This window comes from Camarhynchus parvulus, chromosome 3 (genome assembly GCF_901933205.1).
Source record: "Camarhynchus parvulus chromosome 3, STF_HiC, whole genome shotgun sequence".
NCBI lineage: Eukaryota > Metazoa > Chordata > Aves > Passeriformes > Thraupidae > Camarhynchus > Camarhynchus parvulus.
Window position 1 is genome coordinate 48,999,820 of NC_044573.1, and position 14,168 is coordinate 49,013,987.

A 14,168-nucleotide genomic window follows, 5' to 3' on the forward strand; every position below is an offset into this window, starting at 1 on the left:
CTCATTTATTTTCAGGTCTTTTAAATTTACAGCTGTCACACTCAGCAGAACTGAGTTCTCTGTAGACAGTTATATTGCTCTATGTTTATGTTCTATTAAAACTTTACTGTAGCAAACAGAAGCCTTTTGTATCTTCTAAAGAAAACATTCTCCTTTCAGGAAAAGGTGGAATTACACCACCTCACAGCCTTGGCAACATTGGGATCTCATCACAATGAGCCCCATATTTGAAGAATCTTTCCTTTCTGCAGCTGAAATTCATTTGTCATTTTAGTGATCTGAGCAAGGGCATACTGTCAAACAGAAACATAATCAAATGCATTCCAAAAGAAGACTCAAAAATGTGTAGCATATAAAATGAATAGTGGAATATACAGAAGTCAGAACAGATACACCACTGAAATAGTTGCACAATGTGCAGAAAATGACAGTGGAAATTACTTCCCAGCTATAACAGCTTTCTATGATGATTCCTACATTAATTTTTTCCTCCTCTGTAATTCTTTCCTTCCTGCTCACATCACATTAAATGTTGTGATGCTAATATGAAATGCCTAACACAATGGACCAAAAATACAAACAAACATCTTTCTTGATGCACAAGTTCCATAACTATTATAAGTGTAAAGGACAAAGCAGTAACTTCCATATCTCTTCAATGTTAAATGGGGTAAGGGTTTCTTTCAGGGGTAAAGGAACAGAAGAGTAGTCCAATATTAGAAAAAGCTGGATTTGCATCTTAAAGTGGAAGTACTAACTGATGCTAGTTATGACACATTTGTGAAATGTTGCCTGGTTCTCTCACATGAAGGAAGATCAACTCAATCCCTACGCTAATGAGGAGGGGTTTCTGAATATCCTTTTACAACTCCCTTCATATAAAAAATCTGCTAGTTTCCAATTTTCCATGCTTATAAACTCTCTTCAGACCTTAGCGATTGGTGTTGGTCCAATTCCCACTATTGGGAATAATCTAAAATCTAAATAAGTTAAAATATACGTCCTGAGCGGCAGAAATGCTCAAGAAACATAACAAGAAGCATTAGTATTGCTTTTCACCTGTCATCTATGTGAAATTAATCTCTTAGATCTTAATTATCACACAAAGTTCTCAAGGAATGAAATAACATAATAGTTATGTCCCTTCATGATCTTGCCAAGGTTTGAATATGTTGGAGTAAATATACGAGGCATGCTATCCAAATTCAGCATCTGTTCTTTGGTTAGGCAAAAAAATCATCAACTATCCAAAACAAAACTCAAAATGGATTCAGAAGCCAAAGCAAAACAGAGACAGGCTGTTCTATTTCAAACTTACAAACAGCACTGCTGCATTCCTCTAACCCCATGCGGGCAGGGCTGCTAAAATTAGGGAATTGCAAGGCGAATGTGCCTTCTACAAAGTAAAATGCTGTCTGATTTTTCTTGGCAGTTGTTTATCTAAAACTCAGTATTATTAAAAACATAAATATTAAAATACATAGCTAAAAAGCAATAGAAAAGAAAGAAGCTACATTATTTATTCTGGTATTGACTGTTATTCGTCTATTTAATACAAAAGTGCCAGCTGCAGACTCCACTGAGTTTCAGTTTGGATGTGAAATGGAAATTCAGCTTCTTTGTGCATGAAAGGAAGTTCATACACTTTGTAACTCATAGATCTTATTCTTGGAGGACTAACTAAACTCTGGAAAACAAGTAGAACCATTAATTTATGTGCCAAAATGAACTAAAATCTGAAGCAGGAATTGCTAAAGCTCTGACAGACCTACGGTTGGTAGATTGAACTCGGACAGATGAAGACATTTCCAAGCCCAGCTGTCTAACACACCCTTACAGTAGAGATAGGTGGCGTTTGCTTTTTAATCAACCCCAAAAATGCTTGTTTTCAGGCTACTAAGGACCAAAGTATGAGTCTTCCTCTGTGCAGTAGACTGACAGATAATACATCCTTTTCCTTCACAAAATATCTTAGCAAAGACAAATATTATACTGGTTATATTCAGCTGAAAAGGAAGCTGGTGTCTCCAAATTCTTTTAGTCCCTTTTCTCCCTGTGAGGTTTCTGATGGATTCTAAGGACTCAGGCAAATTGCAACAGACTGGAATTGCACAGCTGAAGGTGTAACTATCAAAATGCCCATTGCATTCTTTCGATGGGTATGACGGCTCACAGGGTACAGACTATCAGTCAGACTCCTGGCTGCTCAATAAGCTCACCACAGTAAGGATTCTGGCCAGAGCAAAAGTACAAGGAGTTCACTTAATGTCTAATGCCAATGATTAAGACTAGGCCAGAAAAATAGGAAAATACTGTTCTGCAGAAAATACACTTGCCTGACATCAGGAAGGAGAAGAGGAAAACAGAAAGAAATGTTTAACATACTACCTATCTTCTGAACACCAAACAGGCCTAGACTAATACATTCAAATCCTTCTCCCAGACAGAGGATAACTGGGCAGTCAAATGACACAGCTATGAAAAAATGTCATTGCTGAATGTATCAAGCAAAATACCCCAGTAGCTAAATGATAAATGAATATACATTTTGGAATATGAGTGCACACACTCAAGGAAAGTTAACTCTAAGTAGAACATGGGAAGACACAGCAATGAGGTGCCATGTGAGGCCAGTACACCAAGCCTACTTGTTTGGCCTAAAACGAAACCTACACAAAATCCCCACAGTAAGAGATATTAGGATTCTCCTTAAAAATACTGTCAGGTAAACCTCGGAGAGAGAAAGGAAACTACTTAATATAAAGACTTTGTTAGCAAAAGAATAAATGTGTATGAAATGTCAACAAATTCAGACTGAAAACTAGAAGACTTAAGGTCTTTTCACTTCACCAGCAATATTCCACTCTTTGCTCTGCTACAGTTGCAGCGGAATTATCAAACCACTTTTCAGGATGATTGGTGAACTGTGAAACCTATACTAATATTCAGAAAGAGCTTGATCACTTTATGGGAAACATTATATGGGGAGAGTATCTGCAACAGAAGTGAACAGACCTCAACAGTCCAGAAAATTTCTTCTAGTCCTATGTTCCTTCTTACACTATAGTTAAGCCACTTAACAGAATGACAAGTTTTGTTTGGAGGTGAACCAAGTATACACACAAAAAATTCCACACAAAAAAAAAAAAAGGCATCTTCAAGTAGTCTCTAAATAGAATAAATTCTGAATACAGAAATACTTTCCAAACAGGTATTTTAGAATAGCAAGATTAAGTCTGTACTTCTGACAAATAATTACTTACTGTATGGTAAATTTTTATTTTGCCCAAGAACCGCACACATTTATTTTTTAAATTATTCTCAGAAGCTGAGCCTACTTCAAAAAACATCAGTCAGTATAAACCACAAATAAATAGAAATTTATTGGTCTAGGCAAACATTTCAGTTTGTTCTCTAAATATGCTTTTTCAGCTGCCATTTACATTTTCTCATGAACTCACAACAAAAAATCTAAGCAGTAGAGTGTCAGTGTATTTTGTGTTGAAAAACCTTTCTCCTTTTACAGACTACTAGCAGGAAAGCTGAAGATTGGACTTGTTAGGTTAACAATTGGACCTGGTGATCATCTTGAAGGTCTTTTCCAACCTAAATGATTCTATGGTTACCTGAAAAACAGGTCTTCATTGTCCTATCCTGCAGGCAAACAAAATGCGGCCATGGAATAATGAACAGTGCTGGTTCTTACAAATCACAGTATCCCCGGTGTTCTGCCTCCAGCTGACTGAGTCTCTGCTCACTCCTCATATACTCCTTCATTTTCCCTTGCTGACTTCCTTCTCTAAGGTTCTATGACATCCTCCCTGTCATCCCTCTTGCCAACATTTTGCTTCCTAAACATCTCAGAATGTTATAACCATTCTAGGTTTTCCTCTCCACTTCCATCTCTGGATCTTCTAAGCTTCTTTCCAAATATCTCTGGCTATCTCACACCTTGACGTACAGACTTCTCAGAATTTTCAGTTTCTAGAGCATCCATCTATCCTTCTGCCAAATACTTCTTTGGCAGATTGATTCTGCTCCCATTTTAACATACCAGTCTCTATTACTTTCATATTAAAGGAGTATTTATGGCAGCTGACATGTAAAACTGCAAGGGCAGGAAGAAGATAGTTCTGTAAGTATAAGTAATTTTATGCTACATTATTGGTATGATGGCATTAAATTGTAAATTACTTATGAAATCTTAAGCAACAGATTTGCTGTATATTATACAATGGCTTAAAACAACCTGAAAGAAAACGCAAGTTATTTTGAAAAATGATGGGAAACAAAAGATCCAGTGAAAATCAGGTTTATCTTAAGCACAGCAGTATATCTCAGCATCTTCCAGTGTGTTACTAAAACACTTTTCTATGTTCCAGAATCATAATTAGATGCAACTGGTCTCATGCTACATGCCTTATGTACCATGCATACTTTTAAATTGTGAAAAAAGTTACAACTACAAACATACCTTGTCATCAGGGAGCACATGCCAGATGGATACCGTCTTCTCCTCGGCTTCACTGTTGATGGAGAGATATGAGGGCTGATAGATTTTTGTTGGTTCTAATATTAAAACCTTGCAGGAAAAAAAATTTCAAGAGTTAATGAAAAACTGATAGAACTTCAAAAGGTATTGAAAACTGTCAAAACTATTTCTTTAATCATACCATAGTAGGAAAAATAGGGAAATAATGAAATGCAAGATTTTAGGTACGGGGTACCTAAAATTTAGGTACTAGGTACTAGTCACACTAGTTTAGTACGGCTGCCAATAACTTAAGATTAAAAAAGAAAAAAAATCCGACTTTAATTTTTTTTACATAAGACTATTATGTGTCCATCAGTAACATGTATCAATTTTGCAAATTATTTTTTTTAAAAATGTCAGGTTTTTCTGTCACAATTCAGTCTCCTACAATGCCACTCTAGAATGTCTATCTCCCATGTGGAGAAGGTTCATGGTACACCTTTATCATCTTTTGGTAGAAGCATATGTGGGTAAAGCAGACAACATCAAAGTAGAAAGTCTTGGAGAGAGCCATGGCTTAGAGTGAAATCTAAGCCATGTCTCCTCCTTCAGAGATGATAAGCACAGAGATACACTGGAAGCAGTGCAGGGCTAAATTCTGAAAAGTACCTATACATTTAACTCTGTAAATTATAAGCAGTGGGAATTAAAATGTGTAGCTTGGCGTCTCCAGACACCTACAATATGTAAAATCTGATTTAAGCCATTTCACAAACTGTGGTCTTTAACAAGTTGTCCATGCACTGTCATTTCTTCCTCTAAAGGCCAAAGTGATGACACTGATGCTACTGGATAAGACAGTAACTAACAGCTAAGCTAGTGCCCATGGACAGTGGAGCTCTTAGCTCAAACTCTCAGAATACACAGAACAATGCAAAACAAGGAAATATGAAAAATGCTTCTTTTAGAATAAATTAATTGCAATCTGGGGGAAGGGAGGGAAAAGAAAGTTGATAATTTCCATTTTGTTGATTTGTTGAACTGTCTGATTTTCATTCTGAACAGGCACAAATAGAATTTTTGTATTATGAGAAATCCCATATGTCTGCAACACCAGTGCTGTCAGTTCACAAAATCACAGAATAGACTGAGTTGGAAGGGATCCAGAAGGATCACTGGGTCCATACAGGGATGACCTTGGTTTTGTCAGCTCTACACTCCAACCAACTTCCTGTACAACACCATCAAACCAGATGGACATTGGGTTTATCTCTTGGCTCATGGTATTGCAGTGATCAGCTTTGGTTTGCATCTTAGTATTAATAAAAATTCAAACAATTTTATTTGGACAGTTTTATAAGTCAGAGCCTACGGTAAGTATGTAATTGAACTATTCCATTATCTAAAATCAAAAAGGATTATGCCTTGTCTTGTACAAAACCCAGAAGATTAAAAATATCTTTTGTTTCCTGGCAAAACTTTATACCTGTTGTCATCAGAAAAGGAAAACCAGGCTCTTTAGACAGTCTCATGTTGTTTTTACTTTACTGCCTGAAGCTCTTCCTGTTCAACACTGAAGTCTTCCTAACAGTTTATTAGCACATCGACACATGGAAGGTAAATGAACTGTACAAAACAACCTGTATCCACTTTAACTATATGGGAGGCAATAGAAATTGCTATTTAAGACAAAAAGCTGGTTTTACTGATGGTTAGCTGAAAGGAACACCCAAGACATTATTTCCTGGACATATACAGTTAGTATGTACAGAAAACATAGACTTATTTACAGTATACTTTCAGGATACTGTATACATGGTGCAGCACTGGGGCATCTAAAAAACTCAGCAAATTTTTTGTGGAAGAAATCAGAAATAAATATATACATACACACACTAATAGTGTAATGTTGTTGAAATGCATTTTCTAGTAGCTGGAACAATAGATTTCTGACTGGGATAATTTTTAACCTCTGAAAGGGCACAATCTTTATTGGCAGTAGAGTATACAAAGTCTGCTGAGCTAGAAAAAAGCCTGAAAATAATTTTTTTTTTCAAAACACCGTATAGTTACTATATAATCACCTGAAATACATTGTAAATGTTTGCTTTAAAAGTATACCCATTGGTAGCAAACAATAAATAGCAAAATTCTTTCTTGACTTTTTTCGTCATTACTTTTGTATGGAACATATTGTGCAATCCTGTTGTATTCACGTGCATTCAATTAAAATCAATCTAAGATTCAGACCAAATACATTTCTTCTGAACAAACAGTTAGTCTGGCCACCTAAAAAGAAGCAGTGCTTTGTGCTCATTTCCTTTACACCACAATTTGTTTTAAAAGAGCCCATCCCCAAAAACACTACCAAACAAGTCTCAGAGACCCAAAAAAACAGCCACTTACTGGAAATCGAACTACAGTCACATCTGTCTTTGTGGCTTCAACAAGGAAGTCCATCCAGAAGTCCACAAGTTCCTGTTTGGCTGTATGTTGCTCTGGGGTCAGTTTCTTAAAGTGCTGATATATCAAAATAGTCTCTACAATAGACTTCAGGTACCTGTGACCATCCAAACATACACAGGTATAATTTCAGTACAGTTTGTAAGCAGTAAGGTCTCTTTAAACACAACTGAAGTATTTGTCATTGCAACACCAAGGTTGCCAGCAACATTTCACTTCTCTAGGATTGCTTTTCATAATAACAGTTCCCAACTAGAATTGGAAACACAGCTGCTAAATGAGGCAACAGAAATATAAAAGAGTTCTGGAACACTCCTTCCTGCCCACACACCCGATACCATATACTGTCTTCTATCCTAAACCATGAAAAATTCATGAAAGAGCTAAATCCTCTGCCTAAGGACCAAGCTGATCCTATGTCCAAATTGTTCCAGTAGTGACCTACCTCAAATAAAAATTCAGGTGAAAAGTCCACTAGTTTAAGTATCCTGTCTCCTGTATTGTGTCTGCATAGGCAATTATTTAACATATTTCTAAAACATGATGCTTCTGGAACTGATTATCCTGCAAAGATGGCAACAGCTCTGTTAAGCACTCTTTTGGCATTGCTAGGCAAGGACAACTGGTGTGCTGAATGTTTCCCCTAAATGCAGTTTATCTCTCTCTCTGTTGTTCTATTTTCTGGGGCTGATTTATGGGGCTTCTTGGTACCATTGCTTTCTCTTGGCATTTTTGAAAAAAAAGGTTGTAAACATAATCTCACACAATTTTTATGAATACTACAGCAATGAGAAATACACACTAAAAGAGGATTTATCACTGCTATCACTTTATTACAGGCTATTAATGAAAACTTTTGTTTCACCCTCAGAGGGTCTTTAGTGAACATTTCCATATCTGTGCAATTTCCAATTATCCTGCTTATGCCATCAGAATAGCTGGCTTAAGGTACTGTGTCTACTCCTGACTGCACCAAGTGGGCCCTGCTATAAAGCAGGCAACAGACTGGGAAGGAATTGCTCACAGGAGAAATTCTTCACGAAGCACAAATGAGTAAGCTGTATTTTCAGAGTTTAATCCACAGACTTAAACCCCAAAGGCACTTGGGTACATAAAATTCTGACAATCAGGCATTCATAAACTCCAGAAAATTCTACCAGGAGGCTTCCAGAGCGTGCTATCCCGCTTCTTAGAAAAATAAACATATAGTAAAAATTGAAAACCTTGCAAATAAATACACTGTAAAAAGCATTTATGAAATATTTTGTCTGAAAATTAGAGTTTTTAATTTTGACAGTTTCTATGTTATGTCAATACAGAAGTTTAGCATTTCTGTATTTTAGCATCCCTCTGATCACCTTTATATACACCTCTGTATCCTTTATAAAAAGATAAGGATATATATGTTGTGATGTTCACTCTTAGAGTTAGCAGAGTGACAACTTTTGTAGTCAGAAAGGAATCTTGGTTCCCCCATCCAAGATAATCCCAGCCCTTAATGAGTAGGTGACTGGTCCTTAATTGCTGCCTATATTCACCATAGGTGCTGGCAACCTGCTGTCAGAGCACACATCTCTGGGCCTTTGCATAACAGAAGTTGAGTTTACAAGGTTGCCTTTAACCCTGGATTTATGGCCTTTCTATTAATTGGACTTTGATTTGCAGTCTTCTCAATCGCTACAAGATGCAGCTTGCACCACACAGCTCATTTGTACTCAATTCCTAAAACTGCTATGTGCATAACCTTAACAATATTTAAAGGTAGAGCCAGGCCTCGCTAGCTAAGCTGTCTTCGTTGCCCAAAACCTTCAGGCTGTTATAATTAAACTCAGAAGCCACTACCACTTTTCTTCAGCAGTTGCAAGCAACTCCTCCTTCCTCCTTTGCCCTCAGAAGAGCTTGAAGTCCACATTGAATCTGCCCTTCTCACACATCAAATTAAATCTCCATATCAGATCTACCCCTGAATAAAGGCAAAAGGGGAAGAGAGTCCCTTCTCTGGATAAAAGTACAGTGCAATAATACACACACAGTAAACAACACAAAACATATCTCCTGTCAGCTGAGTACAGTGCCTCATGTGAAAGCTGAGGGAGTCCAACGTCTTAAAACATAGGAATGTACATGGCCTTGTTTATCACCTTACCATGCTGGTGCCTTTAGTTTAAACAGCTTTTCTGAAGCCTGGATCACTCGTATATGATCATTAGCCAACATACTGGCCCCCAAGAAAGATCCCACTTCCCAATAGCTTTGCAGTTTCTCCAAGCTCCCCTTTTTACCAAGCAGGCTGCTGATCTTTACTCCTGTAGCAAAGAGAATAACAAGTCACAAGAATGTGTATTAATGCAATTTTAAAATAACCATCTCCCTTATTCAAAATCTTTTAATTGCTTACATGACTATACCCTTTCCATTTGAATAAAGTAAGATGGAAATCATACTTACCAGTTAATGTTATATGCCTTCCAAACCTTCTAATTGGTAGAAAATTCTTTTTTCCCCACCCCCTCTTCCTACAGGCTTCTCAAGAAAGGAATGTTAAGACATCACTGTCAGGACAAGGCCACAGTCAGATTACCTATGTTCTTGCATGGACCTCATCTGTAAAGGCAAATTGGGGCCTTAGGCTACACAACATAGCTGCAAAAACTTAACAGATGCTGAATAAGGCACCTATTATGTTTTTTTCTGCTTTGTTTTTTTAACTTACAAGCCCCAAGCCCCAAACTTACCTTTATAGACAAGGTCCCATGCAGAAGGAACAGATGATCCACTGGGCTTCTTCCAGCAGTGATGTTCTTTTAACTGCCGCAAGTCCTACCCCAATGAAAGACATCTATTAATATTCACAAGCCCCTCAGCAACTCAAGACTATGGCGAGCCTCAGGTTTTATTTTGACTTGCTAAGTTCGCTGAGAACTACAGGCTCCCCTGTGGCCTTCAGGAGGAGTTTTAGTTCATATGAGCTGCTACATATAGCTAACATGAGATAGGCTACACCATCCCTTGCAAAAAACCCCAATTTTCAGCTTACACAAGAAGCTGCTCCACCACTGTAGTGTTTTATTCACTTTTCCCACACTACTCCACTATGACAGTTTCCCTCCACATCATCTTCTATTGTCCTTGATATTCAGGCTGAGTATTCACAAGAAATTTCAATGCAACTGTTGATCTTGTTTTTTTCCTTAACCTTCCCTGAGTAGCTAGCAGACTAAACTTCATGGCGGAAGCAGTAATAAATATTATCAAAATGGGTATCATTACATAAGCTACATTTCAGCCTACAAAGTTTATCTTGTTTTATCACATTGCTCACATTTTTATGACATCAATGTCAGGTGATAAAGGCTTTTAAAAATGCCATAGATGCTACAAAGTATCTCTGATCTGCCTGAGAAATGTCACCTCCATCAGCCACACAGAGTACCATGGTGACCATCTCTGCAAGGCTTTCAGCCAGTGTGCTACACACACTTACACTGTCAAAGAGACCACTTGAAGATGTACACCTCCACTAGTCAGTGCAGAATAGGGAAGGGGAATTTGTGTTGAAAGTGTTCAACTTTAGCTGGGTTCTAGAGAGCAAAACCTGAATGCTATCCAGAAAACACAGTAAATGGAAAAAATTAATCTCCCCCAGGACTTTAAAGTAACACTCCTCAGCACTATCTGCAAAGGCCAAAGGGCTCTACTAGAATATCTAAAACATTTGCATGCATTTGATAGCAACACACAATAAAAGACAGATACCTACTAACTTCCACAGGCTTTTAATGTGACTTCATCACAAGAGGTGTAAGGAACTGGTATCCCAAGGATACCTGCATCGTTTCTGTTGGACCTGCCTTTCTTGATAGCTGTACATAGGGCTAAAGTGAGGTACAAACGGAGTGTGTGGGTCTGATGAAGAGTACAACTCGCATGGGGAGGGACCCATATTACTGGCTGGCAGGGAGAGGGGTTTGTTGGGAGCGTAGGACTGGTGGCAGCAATCATTTTGAGCCCCAGCTCAGTAAGGGAGACTTATAGGAAGATAGGGCGAGAAAGGATGGATGTGTGGCAGTACCTCAGGACACCGAGTTTGGGAATCATTACTGCCACACAGCCTGGAGAAAACTGAAGTTTTACCCAAGTATTTTGTGAAGTGGATCCTATTACCTCAGAGAAGACAACATCACCCTCTCATCAAGTTCTTCTGAGAAAGGTGAGGTACTTGGTGCTATAACTCACTCTAGTTTGCTGACCATGCTCTGCAAAGCTCATCTGTAAAGTTACTCATCCCTGAAAGGCAAGTTACTTCTCTCTGAAATGTAATTGCTTGGTGATGACATTAGCAAGAGGTTCTAAAGACTATAACTTCAATTTAAAGAACTTGGGGGGGGGGGGGTGGTGGAAGGATTATTTGAAAACTTGCAAAGTGAACCTTCATGAATTTAATTCTGAGTTTATGGTCTCCTTCTATAATTTCTCTTTCCTAAGTTTATTTTTACTTCACCATCTTTAAAAGGTTCTTGAGAGTACAAGAAAATCCAGGCAAAGTCAAGACATTCTCTCCTTCCATGATAAACTTGGCATTCATAAGGGGAGTGAAAAAAGCAGCAGGAATTCCAGTATATTTTATCAGAAATATTTTGCCTTTAAAACAAATAAGGCAAAATAGAGGAACCATTAATGCCAGAAAAGCCTTTGTTTTTTTAACACCAAGAATATATCCACAGCTTGTGATGAAACTAAGATAACAGTAAATAGATATTACCAGTTAAATATTAATATGAAGGCTTTATAAATAAACTGCTTTCCTTGCTCAAGTATCGATGGAACAATTCATATTACAGGATCCTTTGTGTGTCAAAGTTGCACAGCCTGCAGAGATCATAACTATCAATGCAGATCACAGCATTTCTGTTCTGGTCTCAAAGTTATTTGTATGGTTAAGAAAGCAATACTAAAAAAATAGAAAGAGGGTTTTTATTAATGGTCTGTTTGCTCATTTAGTTGTGAACTATTATCTGACAAGTACAGGTAGGAAGTTTTAGAAGGCAAATTTTCTGATCTGGTGTGGATTGGTAAAAATTCTCTTGGATTTATTTTTATTTTACTGCAGTTATTACAATATTCCCAATGTAATCAGATATGCATCTCATAATTACAGTCTCATGTACCCTCTGAAGAACTGATAATGACTACATCCTTCCCTACACCTTTCCCAGCCTAGCAATATAATTTCCATATAACCTGGACTGAACTTGATGAGTTTGTTCTTGCTAGTCTCCTGATCTCCCAGCAGAAAGCAGAACTTCTCTAATTTCTGTGTACTACAGATAATGCTGTGGGTGGACACCAAACAGAAAGCACAGCCTGGCAAATCTAACTGCTGCTAAAAAATGATCTTGTACACACAGATCTAAACAAGAGATGTCATCGAAAGAATTATACACATGTAAGAGATACTTAGGACCAGAAAAAAAATCAAAATATTTTCCCATACAGTCTCTGTGATATTGCTTGATTTTGTTTAAAACATTGACCTCAGACAAAGAAAATACTAAACTATCCTCAGAATCTAGCACAACTCCAGCCATCTGATAAACCTTGTACAAAGATCATTGTAAGGTCTTGCACCTGGGAAAACATAATCTGGGGATGCAGCACAGGCTGGGATCTATTGCACAGGAGAACAGCTCTGTGGAAAGGGATCTGGGGGCCCTGAAAAACAAGCAGCTGAATATGAGTGAACAGTGTGTTTCTTCAGCTAAGAAACCCAATGGGATGTTGGGATGCATCAACAGCAGCATCATTAGAAGAGATAAAGAAGCCATTATCCCGCTCTATTCAGTGCTTGCCAGGGCACTTTTGGAATAATGTGTTCAGTTTTGATTCTCACTATACACAAAAGATGTGGACAGGCTGGAGAGAGTCCAGAGAATGTCCACAAAGAGGAACAAAGGACTGGAAGCCTGCCATATGAGGAAAAGCTGGGTTTGTTCAGCCTTGAGGAGCAGGCTTAGGGGAGGTGTTATCACCATCCAGTGAGTAAAAAGTGGCTACAAAGAAGATGGAGACTCCCTTTTCAGAAGGAGTCACAACGAAAAGACATAGCGTGATAGGTACAAGTTACTACTGGGGACTTTCCAATTGGGCACAAGACAAAAATTTTTCAAAATTTGAAGAATCAGCTCTTGGAATCATCTCCCAGGGAAGCAGTGGATTTGCTGACATTGGACATATTTGAGGTTCAGCTGGACAGCGTGCTGGGCCATCCTGTCTAGAGTGTGCTTTTCCAGAGAAAGTTTGTAGCAGATGATCCTGGAGGTACTTTTCAACCCGGCAATCCATGATAGTGACCACAGTCTTATCAACAAGAAACAAATGATACACATAAGGTATACTATACTATAAATGTATTTGAAAACATGTTTCAAAATAGCTGAGTCAGTCTGACTAAAAGTATTTTGACAATATTCCCTGTACCTAAGAAAAAGAAAGATGGACACCAGAAGCTAACAGGAGGGGTTGCTATATCAAGGGTTTCCAGCAGACACCAACTAAATGTTAACATAAGACAGGGAAACAAACACACAAACAAACCACCTAAGGAACAGGATACTTCTACACTAAATAATTCATCAGCTGAGGATGGAACCTTATATAAGAATGAACATTAATTTCTGTAACAGTCTTAATACAAGCAATAGGGAAAACAACACTGCACAACCTCATAAGAAGATGATACCAAAAAATAGCACACAAATTTGATCAGTAAAACGAATTTGTACAGATCTAGTTGGCTGTAGTCTGTATGCAATTAAGAAGTTTCTTTAAAAGTAAAGAATTCATATTAAACTACACAAAAAAATATAGCCCAGCTCCATTAAGCTACCTAGTTTAAAGTTAGGCCAGTAAGTGAGCATTTGTAAGTGCTATGCAATGTATAGAACATATCTTCTTACCTCCTACTCTGGCACAAGAATTCAAATTTCAGCATAGGATGTGGAAGTATTCTATGCCAACCAAAAAGCAAAATCTCACCCACTCACAGAAGGGCAAACACAGTAGCTGGGGCAACTCTATGCAGCCTCACACATCCAAATTAATACCTTCTTTTACACCTGAGAATTTAAATTTCAGTTCCAATATTTATGTGAGTAATCATCTCACTCTGACCTTCATACTCAAAATTACCCAGGAAATTACTTCCAGACATACAGTGCATACCTAACTTCAA

General features: G+C 37.8%; 1 protein-coding gene across 1 annotated transcript in view; it reads right to left on the reverse strand.

Annotated features, from left to right (window-relative positions):
- MAP3K5 (mitogen-activated protein kinase kinase kinase 5) overlaps positions 1-14,168 on the reverse strand; it is a 98,563-nt gene that overhangs the window by 33,283 nt on the left and 51,112 nt on the right. Inside the window, exons 9-11 of the mRNA XM_030945078.1 lie at positions 9,084-9,243; positions 6,881-7,034; positions 4,475-4,582 (exon numbers count right to left, since the gene is read on the reverse strand). Of these exons, the coding sequence (XP_030800938.1) occupies positions 4,475-4,582; positions 6,881-7,034; positions 9,084-9,243 (422 nt within the window). The remainder of the gene's footprint in view (positions 1-4,474; positions 4,583-6,880; positions 7,035-9,083; positions 9,244-14,168) is intronic.